Below are 18,915 nucleotides of genomic sequence, written 5' to 3' on the forward strand. Positions count from 1 at the left end.
ACTCGTGGTTACACAAAGAACCCCCAGAAGAAGAAGAAGGTGCAACCAGATTGCTCAAAGCCTGTTGCTAGACTTGACACTCGGATACCTTAGGTAGAATGATGGGTCCTTCAGTAAAACTCAAACAACTGCTGCCTCTTTGAAAAGAAAACTCTGGAGTCTCAGGCTGGTGTCAGTTAAAAGACAAGTCCTCAGAGTAACAAGCGAAACGGGGCAAGACCGAGGGTCAGCTGGAGGGCAGGCTGTAAACCAGAACGTCACACCATGGTTAAAGGTAGGACACGTGAAGTTTAGAATCAGGAGTCCTCTTTTGTGTCACTCGCCAGCAGGGCCCTTGACTCTTTGGGTTTCCTCCAGTGGAAACTGGAGATGACATCAATAATATCCTCACTGGTCTCCAAGGATTGGACAAGGACCAGCTGGAGTGAGGACCATTCGGACACAACTTTACCAGAGTGCTATCATTAGCATCACCTTCCAGGAAGCAGCAAGCCGGGAAGACGACCCTTAGAGTGATGGACTGCCAAAACAAATGGACACCTGTGGCATACAAACCCTATGTCCTGCCTGCTGCTGCTGGTGGTGGCGGCGGCAGAGCATGCCTTTAATCCCAGAGGCAGGTGGATCTCTGAGTTCGAGGTCAGCCTGGTTTACAGAGCGAGTTCCAGGACAGCCAAGGCTACACGGAGAAACTCTGTCTTGAAAAAAAAATTTTAATTAAATTAAAAATAAACAAACCCCATTACCTAATAGACTTGCCAATGGGAAAAAGGATGAACAGCAGCTTGCTCACAGTGTATCCATGTCTGGGGTCTAGAGAGAGTAATGGGGAAAAAAAAAATCTATGAAGCATGGAGATGTTCTAAATCTCTTAGGGTTTTTGAGAAGTACATGTTTCCCAAAACTTACCCAAAACATATCCCATTAGAAAAACCAATACCCAAAAGGATCTGGTGGAGAAATCAGTGTGAGCATGAGTTTCATCCTCAGGATGCCTCCAAGACCTTAGTAATGAATTTCCAGTGAGGATTTGGGGTACAGGGAGTGCCACATTTATTTAACAACAGGACCCCTCTTCCACAGAGATGTGATCCAGAGATTCATCAAACACACTTTGGGAATCAAACCTAACCTCTGGTTAGGCACAGTGGTATATGAACACATGGACCAGCATAAAAGGAAACAAGAATACTTTTAACACTGAATCAACCCACTTTTCAATCATGCTACAAAAACAGTCACATTCTCTAAACCACCCAAATTACTGCTCTCCAAACCCACCTGTACAACCCCATATTCCAGTCACATATGCCAAATCTACACTCCTGTTATTTTGTTGTTTTTGTTTTTGCTTTTCTAAAATGTGCTTTTTCCTCAATAGAGTTTAAAATCAGTCCAGGGCCTCCACCTCCCCTTACGAAAACAAAACAAAATAAAACACACACACACACACACACACACACACACACACACACACACACACACACACACTCACACACACACACCCCGGCGATTAGACTGTAACAAATATCGACACAAAGGGAGAAAAAGGCATGTTGAAATGTATTAGAATCAACCTGTACAAAAAAAAAAAATTAAAATATAACCTGAAACTGTTCAAGTTCAGAAAGTCTAGTCAAGTCCTTTTCTCTGGCCAGGAGTATGATGTCATCAGAGGGCTCTGGGTCGCCAGCCAAGGAGGGGCGGGAAGGAAGGAGAAAGAAGCAGCAATGGTCCTTCACCAGTCTGAGGGGCTTCGGCACCACCCTTCCTACCCCAGGGGCAGCCAGGAGGCATGAGAGATCTCGGGAGAGCAAATGTGGGCAGACAACCCCAGTGGGCAGCTGGGCCTACGTGCCAAGTCACGGCTGAGCAGTGAGAGAGCAGGAGTGGCCGGCAGAGGACCCCAAGCTAGGAGAAACACCGTCTGCCGCCCCCAGACCCCAAGCACCCCCACGGGACTCAGATACCAGAGGTTAGTCAGCCCAGGGCTCCCAACCTGACGAGAGACCCTGGCTGGGCTTAAGAGGCTGAAAACTCAAAGGTTTGGTAAACAGAGCCCAGCACCACGTCCCTCCACGGCCTGGACTGGCACTGCCAACGGGGCTAAGGCAGGAGAGGGGACAACGTGGCTACCTGACTAGAGACACTTGCACCATTGTGGGTACTGTGGTACATGGGGCTGGAGAGCAAGGCTCCTCTTCACTCCGAGAGGAGCCTTCTCCACAGTCATCCCTCAAGACTGAGGAAACTGCCTCCAGCTTAGGACAGCCTGACAAAATGACATGGAGCAAAGGAACACCTGGGAGGGAGGTAGCCCATGGAGACAAGGAACCCCTGGAGGGAAGCTGGGCAGTGTCGGACCCTGTTAGGATGGCATCCGTTGAGCCCCTGAGTCTGAAGGGATCAACTAGGGAAGGAGGCAAAGGAGGGGCAATCATTTTCCGCAATGGTACCAATGGATGGGCAGGTACTGGGAGGGGTGGGCAGGGCTGGAACTCACTACAGGTGGAGACGGGAGCAATAGGCCCTGGGTGTCCCCTCCCCACCTGACCCAGGCCTGGTGAGTGCCAGCTGCCCCAGCCGGCCCTAGTGGCGGCTGGAGACCAGACCTTTCACTTTGGACATCTTCTTGGTGGGCTGCCTCTGCTCAGTGTGAGGGGGGCACTCGCGTTCAGCCAGCTGCTGTTCCATTTCCTGAGCTGAGGAGGAGGCTGTTGCTTTGAGTGTCTTCTTGATGTTGCTGACCTGGAAGGAGAAACAAAACTTGTGTGACCTGCCTGAACACACCTGAAACCCAAGTCCTGTTCTCACTATAAGGACCACCCAGAGAGGCATCCCAAATCCTCTGCAACAAAATCTAAATGACATTCAGAAACCCAGAGAAGACAAGCAGGCTGCTCATAGATGAAATGGAAATGGATTCAGCAAAAACATGGAACTAGGAGCTGCAAAGATAGCCCTGGAGGCTGGAAGAGGCCATCAGTTCCCCTGGAGCTGGAGTTACAGGTAGTTGTGAGTCACCCTGGGTGCTGTGAACTGAACCTGAGCCCTCTGGAAGAGCCACAAGCACCCTTACCCGCTGAGCCATCTCCCCAGCCCATATTTCTAGTTTAAGAACTAGTGTTTGGTACTAGTATAAACAACCCTCTATTTCCCGCTGCACACCGTGGGAGCATCTGCGAAGGACATGCTCTTAGTGAGCTTCCCAGATCAAAATGGATGCAAGTTTCAGATTGAATCAGGATCACTATGCAGATTGAGTATCCAGTATCTGAAATGACTCAAACCTGGGGTGTTTCAGATTTCAGTGCTTTTCAAGATTTGGGGATAGATAGATTTGGGGATACATTTTACTGATATTCAAAAGTTTCTTCAGATTGGGGCTAGAGAGCTGGCTCAGCAGTTAAGAATACTTGTTGCTCTTGCAGAAGACCCAAGTTCAGTTCCCAGCACCACATCTGGCAACTCGCAACCTCCCATAGTTGCAGGGGATCTGACAACCTCATGTGGCCTCTTCAAGCACCAAATACACGTGGCGTACACTCATACAGACACACAATAGACACATGCATAAAAGTAAAATCTTTTTAAAATGTCTTTGGCCAGACATGGTGGCACATACCTTTAATCCTAACACTGAGGAGATGGGGGAAGGCAGTTCTATGTGAGTTCAAGGCCAACCTGGTCTACATAGTGAGTTCTAGGCTAGCCAGGACTACATACTGAGACCATGTCTAAAAAATAAATAAATAAAAAATAAAGTCTTTTAATAAGAATCACAACTCTGCTTTTTAAAAATCCACCTAGTAGGCTAAAGAGACAATGCACTAGTCAGCACAGTGCTTACCTCGCAAGCACAAGGCCCTGAACTGAACTCCAGAACCCACACACAAAATGCCAAGCATAGCAGAAGACATCTACAGTCCCAGTGCTCAGTGGCAGAGGCAGAACCCTGGTCCTCCCTGACCAGTTGGCCTAGCCTACTTGGAGACTTCCAGGCCAATGAGAGACTCAGCTTAAAAAAAAAGTAGGAGAGCACCAAGGAATGACCCCTGAAGTAGTTCACTGGCATCTACATGCCTGTGCAAACTCATGCACCCGCAGACCCGTGCACCTGCACCCACAAATGTACACACAAAGGGAGGAAAACAGGTGACAGACAGAAAGACAGACAATGATGACTAGTGCTTCTGCTAAGCAGTACCGAACTCAGTGTGGGTACCCACGACCAGGACTCAAGAATGGCTACCCAGGCAGGTCTACCAGTTAAACCTATTTTAACCTCAAAGACTTTAAAGCACCCAGTCTTCTGCACCCCCATCTCGTGCACCCATTTGATAACAAGTACTCCCACAAGTGTGTCTTCTTTGACCAAAATCTGACCAGGGCCTTCCTTAGAGGCTGCCTCTGCCCCACCCCACCCGGGGAAGCTAGTTTGTAGAGCTTTTTCAAAGCATCTGCATCAGGAATCTCCCAGTGGGGTAAACCTGTTAACACAATGTAGCCTGGTACTATCAGAGATCAGAGACCCTAAAGACAAGCAAGAGACAGAAGAGCTCCCCAGGGGAGGAAACTGCATTTGGAGGGGAGAACCAGGGCAGGTGTGGGAGACAGACGGTGTGGTGAGAAGTAAGTACAGTCCCAGTACTCTAGAGGCTGAGGCGAGAGGATGGAAAGCTTGAAGCCAGCCTGGGATGAATTTTAAAAAGCAAGCAAAAGCAAAAGGAGCAAACAGAAATCAAGCCTACAGGAAATGCGATGGAGACATGAAAGATGGTGGAAATCGCTCTCTATGAGGTACCCAGGAGGCATGGTTTTAGCACACTGTAACAACTTAACTCCTGAGGGATTTTCTACACAATAAAAAATAGCGCTTACTCTTGTTCTATTACCTACATGAGGGGAACACAGCCTATTTTGTGACTGTGTAACAATAGCTATATATTAACACTCCACAGAACACCACACACAGGCACATTCAAATATAAAGAGAAATAGATTCCAAAAGCAAATGTAATGAAGAGAAGCTTTGTGGTGCTGTGAGCCATCCTTCTGTTCCCGCCAGAGTGCCTTCAGAGACGCGGCAAAGCCTGGGAAGGGTCCTGTTGTCCTATGTCTCCCCCAGGTACGCTGAACTATAGTTAAATAATGCTATTTCTAGAAAAGTTAAAACGAGAGAATTCTCAGGTGGTTTGTCATAGGGATGGCTGAACTCAGACGGAGGCTCTGGAAGGCACAACTCACCAGAAAGTTGTTGTTCTAAGATTCGGAAGGAAAACATCGAGTTTCTCCCCTCTGAGAACAGCAATGTAATTTAAGGGCAAATGGAAAAAAATACATCTCGCCTACTCAGTTGAGAAAATGGTTACAAATCTGAGGCAAGCTTAAGAGAAGCACAACACAAGGAGTATGACGGCATCACCTCGGCTCCTTGTCCATGTGTGTTCTGGTCAGGTGAGGATGCAGTCAGCACCTGAAGCATGCTCAGCCAGGGATGATGAGCACCTGCTCTTGATACCGGCCCATGAACAAGGTGCTGAGCTCTGCCCTCTCTTCTACGTCAGTCTGCTCTACGTTTCTTAGAAAGCTAGCAGTTAGTAGGTTGTTTTAACCGGTATGGAAGAGGTCACGACCTTGCCCTTTCCTCACATTTCTTTTACATTTCAGTATTTTTTAGTATTTAGTTATTTTACGTGTACGTGAATGTGCCGGCATACATCTGTGAACATGTACATGTAAGAGTCATGGAGGCCAGAAGGCGGTACTGGACGCCCTGGAACTGGAGTTTCAGGCGATTGTGAGCTGCCATGTGAGTGCAAAGTCAAACCTAGTCCTCTTAACTGCTGAGCCGCCTCTCCAGCCCCTTCTATCCAGTTCTAAAACACATCTCCAACGTTTCTCTTCCTCGGGAGCTGCACAGTGTGTGTGCGCTGGCGAATTACCCGTTCTATGATCTAAGTCTTCGAACTCTCTGCTAAGTCCCTACAGTCCAGCACCGAGCCCAGGCCATTGAAGGACTATTGGTTGCATTCACACAAAAGCACACGACAGGAACTATCTGGACACCCTAACGAGAGGAGCAGCTGCTCCCTCCTCTTTACCTCCGCCTCCACCTGCTGCTGCGTCCGGTGGTGGTTCTCTTTGTACTGGTTGGCTCTCAGAACTTGCTGTTCAATGCCCAACAGAACCGCCTCACAGCCATCACACCTGCAATGGAAACACCGGGCCTGAGCAGAAGCCTCCCAGCAGCACCCGACGGGCCTCCTTGAACAAGCCCCACTGCCAGATGCTTGCGCCAGTCTGCTCTCCCTCCAAACAAGCCCGCAGGTCCAGTGGCTTGTGGGGGTTTCTCGGAACACAGCTCCAGTTCCCATCTTTGCCGCCCATAAGAAACAGTTGTACAGACTAAGACCGAAGGAGGGATTCTCTCCACAGGTAACACTGGCTGACACTATTTTAGAGACTGCCTTTTTCCTCAGAATTTGATGTTATTTCCTAGTTACCAACAACTTCTCACTTTTATTTTCCCACTTTCTATTTAAAAATTTTAAAAACAGGCTGGGCCTGGTGACACAGCCTTTAATCCCAACACTCAGGAAGCAAGAGGCAGACAGACAGATTCCTGAGTTCAAGGTTAGACCAGTCCACACCAGCCAGGTCTCAAACTGAGAGTCTGTCTCAAAAATAAAAGTTTTGGAAGAGCAATGTAATGAATATTCCCATCCCATACACTACTATTCAACATGGTCGACACTTGGCCTTATTTGTACTCTCTCAGGGTAATTCTGTTTCTAATTTACCTCTAACACCTAATTAGGAGTTCTGAGAGTCTCTTTTAGTCACTGAAGTGATGTCTCAATGGTTAGGACACTTGTTGCTCTTACAGAGGATCCAAGTTCAGTTCCCAGCACCCACGCACAACCTCACAACCATCCATAACTCGAGTTCCAGGGAATCCGACGCCCTCTTCTGACCTCTATAGGCACCAGATAACACAGTGCACTTCTACACATGCAAGTAAGACACTTATAAAATAAAATTAATACATCTTGTTTTGTGTGTGTCCTGAGACAGGGTTTCTCTGTGTAGCTCTGGCTATTCTGGAACTCACTCTGTAGACCAGGCTGGCTTCCAACTCACAAAGATCCTTGCCTCTGCCTTCTGAGTGCTGGGATTAAAGGGGTGTGCCACTAATAAATAAATCTTAAAAAAAAAAAATCTGGGTGTGGTAGCACCTGGGAGGCAGAGTCCAGCAAACGAGAGTTTAGAGCAAACCTAGTTAAACTATGTATCCCTCAAACCTGGGATACATAGTTCCAGGCAACCCTGAGCTAGAGAACAAGTCCCTGTCCCCACTACCCTCCCCAAAAAGCAAGTTTCCCTACCTCCCAGCACAAAGCTGTCCACTCTGCCTAATGACATACAGAATGCTATGAGCCTATGTGGGATAGTCTCCTCATCTCAGCAATGCTCTCTCCCTCAAAACTTCCTCACGATTCCCTAAGATCTGGCTTCATAAGCTCCAAATCATTTAAACCTCATAGCAAACCCTTGTAGAACACATAATCACTTTTGCAAACATCAAATTCCACTAAAATAAGACTATATCCCAAAGTCCCAGTTCTTTTACTAAATTCATTTACTTTTTTTGGGCAGGGGGTCTGTTGGGAACTAGATTCTCCAACTGGCCTCCAACTCATAATCCTCTGCCTCAGCACACTGAGTGCTAGGATTATAGGCATGTACCACCACACCAGTTGCCCAATTCTTTGTATGCTCAAACAATTGTCAAATATTTTATGTGTCTGTGTTCCAAGTCACAAAACCCCATTCACTCACAATGACAAAACCCTCACAATGTTTCACCAGCACTAACTAGCTTAACATGTTACTGACAAACATTACTTTCCTGAGCTTGGCCAAACTGAGTTTATGTTTGGAAGGTGCAGGCTTAGTGCCACACAGGTAGGATACGAAGACTCTACCTGCATCTCCACAGGAATATTTTATAACCCACTGTTAATAGCCCTGCTGCATTTACAGTCAGTTTTACAACCCAGGCACAAGGAAGCCTGGAACAGTCCTAACCACACAGCAGGAATTACAAATGCAGCCCTGGTCTCTGTTTCCGTGTCCTAAGGCCCCAGTTTCCTGACTGCCGCAAGGCCTACCACAAACCCTTGGCTGACTTCTGAAGGTCACAATTTGCAAAGAGAGGCACAAAGGGCATACTAGAAGCTCCCCTCTATCTCCCAGCCTCACCACTCATGCAAGGTCTTGACAATATTATTGATATCTTTCTTTCGGATATCACGGCCAATGCAGAAATCCACTTCCAGCAGCTGGTTTCGCTGGTCCAGCTTGCCCTGGATGATGTCAGTGTAGACAGCCTCAATGATAAGGTCTTCTAGTTCCCGGAGATTCCTCATCTCCAGGTCCTTCAGCAGCACAGAGTAGGGGATACACTGTGGATAGGTCATATGACAGTTATAAAAACCACTTGGCAAGCACTGCAAAAGAACAAAAAAAATTCAAGTATTACCCACACAGGCAATAGCTGTCTCTCTGTGCTTAGGCAATGCAGGCCAGTGGTAATCATCAATATCTAAGATAACAGGAGATGGATAAATAAACTACGGAACCTGTGACACCCAACAAGATCCTACAGCACTCAAGAAAGCACCTTCCTAGTTCTCTATATCCTGGTCTTCACCCAGCTCCATCCTCTGACAGATGCGAACCACTCCTTCCACAGGAGAGAGGTACTCGGTATGTGCTACACTGCCACCTTATGGAGGCTTGAAGACTTTGCACAAAATGCTGAATAGCTACAAGCCTCAAACCGAAGCCAGACGCTAAGTAGACGGCTTACCCAATGGAGGCATAGCAAAACAAAACAGCAAAAGATACACTCAGGTGCATGCGCGCACACACACGCACACGCACACACACGCACACACACGCACACACACACACACCCCATCACCACCACCACCACCACCATCACCACCACCAACAACAACAACCCAGGCACCTTGCAGGCCAGCATATCTACTACCTACAGTGGCCAGTAGAGCTGGGCAACTCACACGTTATCCTCAAGTTTGTGTTTGTTTCTCAAACTCTTCAGCCAATATCAAATCTCCAATAACAGCCCTTCATACTAAAAAACAGAGTATCTAAATACATGTATTCTACAAATCCTGAGCTATCAGAACTAGTTTAGAAATAGCGGTTAAGTAAACAGAAACAGATTAGAGGAAGGTGAACACAGAAGAGAACAGAGCAAGCATACCTAGAAGGCTTTTCTGCGGATTAAAGCATGCTCTCTAGGGGTGGTGGATGGGTTTAAATGATAGGCCTGGAAAGAAGAAAACGGTCTTCCTACTCCTTACCATGCGTGAGAAGTCCACGATTAGGAAAAGAGAAGGTCCTGGTACCCCATCCCCCAAGGAAGCAGGGCTGACTAGGCCACCAGTGGAGCACAGTGGCGGAGCACCAGACAAAGATGCACACGGCACTGAGTTCCAATCCCTCAGTTTAGTCTTCAGAACGAGAGAGAGGGAGGAAGAACAAAAAGAGAAGGAGCCTCCACCTGAAATACGAGGCTGACCACCAGAGAGCCGTGATGGGATCAGATACAATTGTTTGAGCAAATGAAAAGACAGTCGAGGAAGAAATCCACAACTCTTAATCCCAGAGGAGAAAAGCAAACTTGTCGGAGGCACATTCTCACAGGAACAGACACAGTTAAGGAAGAGGTGAGCCAAAACCAGCTACGAATTAATGGAGTCTGGCCTTTCTTTGCTAAAAGCTGTAAGCTACTGGCTGTAAGGCTTCTTCTAAACTGGCTGAGGCAGAGAACCTGCAGCTATGATGTGGTGGAATTTGAGAGGACAGGGCCTAACACTGGCATATGAAAATTAAATAAATAAAAACAAAGTTAGCAGATGAGGAAAAAAAAAACAATTAATGCAGTTAACCCTGAAAATCCCAAAGAAAAACAAAATAGATATCTACCTTGCCAGGGAAAGGGGCACACCTTTATTCCCAACACTCGGGAGGCAGAGGCAGGCGGATCTCTGTAAATTCGAGGTCAGCCTGGTCTACAGATCAAATTCTAGGACAGCCAGGGCTACACAGAGAAACCCTGTCTCAAAAAAAAAAGAAAAGAAAAGAAAAGAAAAGAAAAGAAAGGAGGGAGGGAGGGAGAGAGAGAGAGAGAGAGAGAGAGAGAGAGAGAGAGAAAGAAAGAAAGAAAGAAAGAAAGAAAGAAAGAAAGAAAGAAAGAAAGAAAGAAAGAAAGAAGGAAAGGGAAAGCTATACCTCTCTCTGGGCTGGTGGTTGTGGCTCAATGATAAGAGTATTTGCCCAACACGTACAAGCCTCGAGTTTAATCCCCAGTATTACAAAGTAAGTAAAAATCCACTTAGCCCAACACAGCAAGTCTTTCCTCTAGCATGAGGGCAATGAATCTGTTACTCTAGGAAATTCAGGACATTGTTAACTTGCTGCAAGAAGCCTTACTAAGGCTGCGTATGGTGTGACACACCTGTAACCCAGCATGTGGGAGGCTGAGGCAGGAGGACTGCCATGATTGCGAGGTCAACCTGTGCTAAATAGTGAGTTTGAGGATAGCCTGGACCACATAGTGAGAGTTGGTATCACCATAACAAAAACAGTCAAAGAAAGATACCTTGCTGTATCAAGAAGATGCATTTTTTTAAAGAGCATTTAAGTAGCAGGCTCTTCTTAATCTGGCAAATTGCTTCCCCTGCATGAAGCCCCATAGCATGCCAGAACAGAGACCTGATTAATCAAGCAATCACTGCTGGGCTCGCTTTTCCAGAACAGAGCGGGCAGTGACTGTCCACACACTTTAGTTGTTATCTCTGTATCTGCCAAGTACACTTCATGCATGTAGGACATGAGTAGCTACATATTTTTTCATTGATGGCAATAAGACACCTGAGCTGGGGTTCAGATGAAGACAAGAAAGGTTTGGGACAGTACCTTCATCCTTGATGCCAAACTCACGATGGTAAGATGCCTCAGCTTGTTCCGCTGAGCTGCACTCAGTTCTGGCAGGCTCTCCTTGTTGGCTGCTCAGTCCCACCCACCACAAAAATCAAGACACAAAATGAAATTAGGATTTGTTTTTATGATAAGCTCATCAACTCCCCCACCAAACCTACTACTAGATCCCTGTCATGACTGTGCTCTAACTCACTCAGCAAACACTCCATCAACAGCCCCCACCTTCTCTGGAAGATCAGGTGCTTCCAGAGAGCAAAGACTCAGTCTCTACACAGGAGTTTAGTTTGGAAGCCAGATGTGAACAAACAAAATTACATGACCAGCTATCTTTTTTTTTCAAGACAGGGTTTCTCGTGTAGTTTTGGTTCCTGTTCTGGATCTCACTCTGTAGACCAGGCTGGCCTCGAACTCACAGAGATCTGCCTGGTTCTGCCTCCCTAGTGCTGGGATTAAAGACGTGCGCCACTGCTGCCCAGCATGACCAGCTATCTTAATGGGATACTGTTGGTGCCCCTTGTGAAGCTCAATTAAGTTCAACAATCCTTCATTGAGCAAGTTATGTGCGATGCACACATGGCTTACAGGGAATCAAGGATGAATCAGACTCCAGGCTTTGTCGGGGGCTGCACCACACAACTCCAGGAGTGCCAACTATGTGGTGCTCAATAACCCTGCACATGTCCTCAAGTTTGTTTTGTTTTATTCATTTTTGAGGGGAAAGAGGTTGAGACAGGGTTTTATGTAACACAGGCGGACCTGACACTCATTAGGTAGGCGAGGATGACCTTGAATTCCTGATCCACCTGCCTTTGCCTCTGCCTCTCAAGGGCTGGGATTACAGGTGTACGCCACCATGGCCACCCAGCCTCAGTCTCACAATCACATGCTGTAATAGCTACGAGTGCAGAGGTGAAACTACCAGGAGAAATTTACAAGCTATCCGAAGAGACAGGTAGAGGGCAAGGAAGACAGAGAAGAGATTAAAGGAAGAAAAGAAGAAAAGGGGACAGAGAAAGAGAGAAAAACAAACACCATCTCGTTGGGGAGGCACAAAAAAACTAAACAAAGGTTTCATGGAAGAAGAGTTTGAGATGAATCTTGCGGGCTGAGCAGACTTTTAGTAATGACATTAATGGTCACAGCAGCGGCTACACATGACACAGAGCAGAGCCATTCACGCACGTGCAGCCCATGCTCACAGCCACGCCACGAGACAAGACTTCAAATGTCCTCAACCGTAAGTCTGGATTCCAAACACTGAATTTTGTTTTGTTTGGTTTTTCAAGACAGGATTTCTCCGTGTAGCCCTGACTATCCTATAATTCACTCTGCAGACCAAGCTAGACCAGAACTCAGAGAACTGCCTGCCTCTGCCTCCTGAGTGCTGGGATTAAAGGAGTGCACCACCACTGCCCGGGTGAATTTTTTTTCTTAAGCAGAATGTTGAAACGTATCAAGCAGCAATTCCTACCTTGAACTGAGGCTAGTTTTTTCTCCTACTTGTGAATACTCACCTGTTTTGTGGGAAAATTATGAATATGTTTAACTTCAGCTTTGCCTATATCCCATGAGATTACAGAACAAGGCACATATAACAAATTATCTTTCTCTAAAAATATTTTCATTATATTTCATTGTGTGGGTATGTCTATGTGTGGGTATCTGCACATGTGTACAGGTACCTTTAGAGGCCAGAAGCTTTGGATCCCTGGAACCGGAGTTATAGGTGGTATTGAGCTGCCTGGTGTGGGTGCTGGGCACTGACCTCCAGCCCTCTGCAAAAGCAACATGTGCTCTTAACTGCTATCTCTCCAGCCCCATGTTACCTTTTTAAATTCCCAAAACTCTAAATCCTGAAAATATTTAGCCTAAAGACTTGAAAAACTGCCAGGAAGCAGAGGCAGGTGGATCTCTGTGAGTTCCAGGCCAGCCTGGTCTACAGAGTGAGTTCCAGGACTGCCAAGACTACACAGAGAAACCCTGTCTTAACAAAAAGACTTGTATAATTGCTCTCATTTTACAGATAGGGAAGCTAGGGTACACACGTGATCATTTAACTTGCTAAAAGACACACAACTCATCCAAGTGGCTCTAGACTCTAATGCAGGCAGCCTGGTGCCAGAGTCTGTGCAATGCTGCCTTCTTAGACAGTGACAAAAGACGCTCATCAGAACCGAGAGCGGGTCAGAGAAATGCCATGTATGCAGAAGCAGTACACTGTTCAGTCTGACAGCCATGCAGAGTGAGTACAAGTGGCCAGTGAGGTAGGAAGGAATGCCAAGGAAACAGGAGAGGGAGTCCTGGGTACCAGGCTACTTTTATAGCATCAAGAAAAGAGAAACTCAAAGTGATTCCACTAAAATCAGGAACAAGACAAGGCTGCCCACTCTCCCCATATTTATTCAATATAGTACTTGAAGTTCTAGCTAGAGTAATAAGACAACTAAAGGAGATCAAAGAGATAGAAATTGGAAAGGAAGAAGTCAAACTTTCACTATTTGCAGACGATATGATAGTATACATAAGTGACCCCAAAAATTCTACCAGGGAACTCCTACAGCTGATAAACTCCTTCAGTAAGGTGGCAGGATACAAGATCAACTCAAAAAATCAGTAGCCCTCCTATATACAAATGATAAAAGGGCTGATAAAGAAATCAGAGAAACATCACCCTTTACAATAGCCACAAATAATATAAAATACCTTGGGGTAACACTAACTAAACAAGTGAAGGAACTGTATGATAAGAACTTTAAGTCTCTGAAGAAAGAAATTGAAGAAGATACCAGAAAATGGAAAGATCTCCCATGCTCATGGATAGGTAGGATTAACATAGTAAAAAAAAAAAAAAAAAATGGCAATCTTACCAAAAGCAATCTACAGATTCAAATGCAATCCCCCATCAAAATCTCAACACAATTCTTCACAGACTTAGAAAGAACAATACTCAACTTCACATGGAAAAATAAAAAACCCAGGATAGCTAAAAGGATCCTGTACAATAAAGCAACCTCTGGAGGCATCACCATCCCTGACCTCAAGCTCTACTATAGAGCTATAGTAATAAAAACAGCCTGGTACTGGAATAAAAACCGACATACGGACCAATGGAATCAAATTGAAGACCCTGACGTTAATCTGCACATATATGAACACCTGATTTTTGACAAAGAAGCCAAAACTATACAATGGAAAAAAGAAAGTATCTTCAACAAATGGTGCTGGCATAACTGGATGTCAACATGTAAAAGATTGCAAATAGATCCATATCTGTTGCCATGCACAAAACTCAAGTCCAAGTGGATCAAAGACATCAACATAAATCCAGTTACACTGAACTTGATAGAAGAGAAAGTAGGAAGTACTCTTGAATGCATTGGCACCAGAGACCACTTCCTAAATATAACACCAGTAACACAGACACTGAGAGTAACAATTAATAAATGGGACCTCTTGAAACTGAGAAGCTTTTGTAGGACAAAAGACACAGTCAATAAGACAAAAAGACAGCCTACAGAATGGGAAAAGATTTTCACCAACCCCACATCTGATAGAGGACTGATATCTAAAGTATATAAAGAACTCAAGAAACTAGACATCAAAATACTGAACAATTCAATTAAAAAATGGGCTAAAGAGCTAAACAGAGAATTCTCAACAGAAGAATCTCAAATGTCTGAAAGACATTTAAGGAAATGCTCAACATCCTTAGTCATCAGAGAAATGCAAATCAAAACGACTCTGAGATACCACCTTATACCTCTCAGAACGGCTATGATCAAAAACACTGATGACAATCTACGTTGGAGAGGATGCGGAGCAAAGGGAACACTCCTCCACTGTTGGAGGGAGTGCAAACTTGTACAACCACTGTGGAAATCAGTATGGCGATTTCTCAGAAAATTGGGAATCGATCTACCTCAAGACCCAGCCATACCACTCTTGGGTATATACCCAAGGAATGCTCAATCATACCACAAAGATACATGCTCAACTATGTTCATAGCAGCTTTATTTGTAATAGCCAGAACCTGGAAACAACCTACATGCCCATCAACTGAAGAATGGATTAAGAAAATGTGGTACATATACACAATGGAGTACTACTCAGCAGAGAAAAACAATGACATCATGAAATTTGCAGGCAAATGGATGGAACTAGAAAATATCATCCTGAGTGAGGTAACCCAGACTCAGAAGGACAAACATGGTATGTACTCACTCATAAGTGGATACTAGATATAAAGCAAAGGACAACCAGACTGCAACCAACAGATCCAGGGAGGCTACCTAGCAGGGGGGACCCTAGGATGACTATGGCTTATAATAAGTTTTGGGTTTTCCCAATCACTGGGCAAGCTTTAGTGAACATTTCACTACTAGGATAAGAATTTGTACCGTATCAAGCTGATAAAAGAAAACACTGGCCGTACTTTCAGGAGGGGAGGCTACAATCTTTTAGATTATGGATTAGCCTATAGAAAAATGTCTGCCATAAATCTAACAGTGAAGGGGAAGATGAATAGGAATCTCACTTACCCAACTTAAGTAAAACATAGCTCGCTGAACAGATGAAGATAAGTTTCCTCTGTATCCCAGAATCTAATCAATATTTATATGTATAATTCAGCAATTATTTGGCTTAAAAGGGCTTATTGGGAAATGTTATCATTTTTACTATTTTCTACAGAGAAAATATTTTCCAGTTTCAAATAACCCTGGACTCTTGAATTATAACCTGTTTTTAATTTCAAAAAGAAAGAGAGAAAGAAAGAAAATGTCCCGCAGGCTTCCTACAGCTGGATCTTCAGGAGGCATTTTCTCAGTTGAGGTTCCCTCATCTCAGATGACTATAGCTTGTGTCAAGTTATATAAAACTAGACAGCACAAACCTGTATCAAGGAAGTAAGGGAGAGTAGCAGAGCAGAAAACCCAATGCTCTTCTCATTCAAACAACCACACACATAAAATAAATGTAAAAAAAGATGATCTGATACTCACTAATCTTACCACTTTCACTTTGTATCATATTTAACCCTTTTATTGGCTTCCTCAACTCGAGGAACTCAGGACCCTGTGCATGCTAGGCAAGAGCTCCACCACTGAGCCACCCACCCATCCCTTTATTTAAACCTTTAAGCACTATGAGAACAACCCAAAGATCCACTGGCTGGTGAAGAGCGTCATATGGTGCATCTATCAAGTGGAGCAAGACTACGGCACCAAGGGTTGAGGTTTGCTGACCCTCCAGACATCATGCTTGGGGACAGAAGCCAAACCTAGAATGAGTGAGTGGCAGCTACCTGGGATCACAGTAGGATAGGGAATGATTGCTGAGGGACGAAGGACATATTTTGGCCTTGACAGGAAGGTTTCAAATCATACCATGACAATGGTTGTATATCTCTGTGGATTCACTAAAAACCACTGACTTATACACACTGAAAACAGAGAGAGAGAGAGAGAGAGAGAGAGAGAGAGAGAGAGAGAGAAGAGGAGGAGGAGGAGGAAGAGGAGACAAATGTAAGTACCGTACTCCTGATTATGTAATGTTTCTTAATATTTTAATCACTATTATTGTGTGGGTGTGTGTATAATGTGTGAGTGTGAGCACAGCCATACTACAGTGTGCATGTAGAGGTCAGAGAACAACTTTCCAGAGTCAGTTCTCTACTTTGACTCTGGCTTCCAGGGACTGAACAGAAGTTGTCAGCCTTGCACAGCAAGTGTTCTACCTACTGAACCATCTTGCCAGCCCACTCCTGATTTAAGATTATAATTTAAGACCATTCAAAAAATGCCCTTATCAGAGAAGCTGCTTCTTGCAATAGATGATAATTAACACAGAGACCCATAGCTGGACAATGTGTAAACAGTGAGAGACTTTGGAGCACCCAGAGAGGTTGTCTTCATCACTCCTCCCCTCAAGGCTCAGGGATCATTGCAGAAGAGGAGGTGGAAAGACTGTAAGAGTCAGAAGTGGTGGACCATGGAATGGTGTCATCCAGACACAACAGGACTGATGTACACATGAACTTACAGAGACTGTGAGAGCAGACACAAAACATGCACAGGTTCAAACCAGACATAATCCCAACACTGAGAGGGAAGATAGACACAAGGTCCCACCCCTAACCAAGAAGCTATTTGTGATTGACACCTGCTGGGGAAGGGAAAATCAGTTTTCTCCAATGGCATATCACTGAGTACATCAACTGTACTCCAGGGCAGGTTCCATGCCCAGGAGTGTGAGGCAACACAGAATGGACACCATGGTTTTGATGAGAGACTTTTGCTTTGTTTTTGTTTTGTTTTACTTTTTATTTTTTTTCTTATTGTTTTTTGTTTTTACTTTTTTATTTTCAAGAGAGAGAGAAAAAAAAACCCATGAAATTGGGTGGATAGGGAGGTAGGAAGGATCTGGGAGGAGTTAGTAGGGAAAAATGTGATTAAATATATTGTATAGCCAGGAGGTTGTGGCGCACATCTTTAATCCCAGCATTCGGGAGGCAGAGCCAGGCAGATCTCTGTGAGTTTGAGGCCAGCCGGGTCTACAGAGCGAGATCCAGGACAGGCACCAAAACTACACAGAGAAACCCTGTCTTGAAAAAAAAAAAAAAATTGTATGAAAAGATTTACCCAAAAAAGGTGAATTAAAATAAAAACATTCAAATGGGCTAAGAATGTAGCTCAGTGGTACAGTGGTTTATTATGAAATAGTAAAAATGAATGTAGACATGATGGCACATATCTGTAAGATAAGAAATTGGGAGGTTGAGGCAGGAGGATCCAGAGTTAGAAGTCAGCCTGAGCAACACAGCAAGACTCTGACTTTAAAAAAAAAATTAAGTATCTTACATGTGGATTGGGCAAAGACCTGGGAAGGCAAAGTATGAGAGTGCATACACAAGCTAATTATACCCATATAACACAAAACAAGCATAGGGGGAAACACCCAGCATCATAATGTTAACGGTAACTTCATGGTCTATAACGTTTTAATATTTTTCAAATTCTCTTCAATATAGTAATCTTATTTTGGTAACAATCAAGTTGGGCAAGGTGGTTCATCCTTATAATCTCAGCACTCAAGAGAATGAAGCAGGAATATTTTGAGTTCAAGACCAGCCTATGTTATACATAACCCTATCTCAAAAAAACAAATAAAGCAAAATAAGAATTAAAAAAAAAAAAAAGTGTGTGTGAGTACAGGGGTCAGTTCTCTTTTTTCCCTAAATGGGTCCCAGGGATTGAATTCAAGCTATCATCAGGCTTTGTATCAGCTGTCTTCATCTGCTGAGCTATCTCACCAGCACCCCTCACAAAATTTTGATAACATTAAAACACTGAACTGAGAGGTGTGATGAAGCATGCCTTTAGTTTTAGCACTCAGGAGGTAGAGGTAGGTACATCTCTGTGAGCTCAAGGCCAGCCTGTTTTGCATAGTGAGTTCCATGCCAGCCAGGGCTACATAGTAAGATTGTCTCAAAAAAACAAAACACTGGATTATTTTGCTAGGTGAGTGTCCTACAAACACTAGTTCTCAAGATGCTGATCTGGGAAATAAACAAGGGCTCTGTTCACAGATGCACACACACATAAAACCCATTTTATGCCTAGGACATTAAAAGGTTATCAGGGAAATCCTTCCATGAAATTACCTTCAGAGCACAGAAGACAGAGATACAGTCAAGTCAATAATTAGACCTGCCTACCCTGCCCACACCCTACGAACAGCTCAACAGTTCAGACAATCTTCTTAAGATCTTCTGAAGGATCTTCTCCAACTCACCTATGTAATCCGGGTATGTTCCATAGGCAAACAGGTTCAGCAACTGCAAATGTGCAGCATTGGCTCCTTCTGCAAGCTGAAGA

The 18,915-nt window shown here is 44.7% G+C and overlaps 1 protein-coding gene across 6 annotated transcripts in view; it reads right to left on the reverse strand.

Moving 5' to 3' along the window:
- Positions 1-1,544: 1,544 nt before the first annotated feature.
- Cops7b (COP9 signalosome subunit 7B) overlaps positions 1,545-18,915 on the reverse strand; it is a 29,407-nt gene continuing 12,036 nt past the window's right edge. For 4 of the 6 annotated variants that reach the window (XM_052750520.1, XM_052750519.1, XM_052750518.1 and 1 more), the window contains 5 exons: positions 18,833-18,908; positions 11,017-11,105; positions 8,266-8,468; positions 6,105-6,210; positions 1,545-2,748 (listed from right to left, as the gene is read on the reverse strand). In XM_052750520.1, the coding sequence (XP_052606480.1) occupies positions 2,590-2,748; positions 6,105-6,210; positions 8,266-8,468; positions 11,017-11,105; positions 18,833-18,908 (633 nt within the window). In that variant the 3' untranslated portion in view covers positions 1,545-2,589. The remainder of the gene's footprint in view (positions 2,749-6,104; positions 6,211-8,265; positions 8,469-11,016; positions 11,106-18,832; positions 18,909-18,915) is intronic. The other 2 variants (XM_052750522.1, XM_052750523.1) reach the window with 1 other exon arrangement.

Source organism: Peromyscus californicus, unplaced genomic scaffold (assembly GCF_007827085.1).
Source record: "Peromyscus californicus insignis strain IS unplaced genomic scaffold, ASM782708v3 Scaffold_21__1_contigs__length_65335640, whole genome shotgun sequence".
Classification (NCBI taxonomy): Eukaryota; Metazoa; Chordata; class Mammalia; order Rodentia; family Cricetidae; genus Peromyscus; species Peromyscus californicus.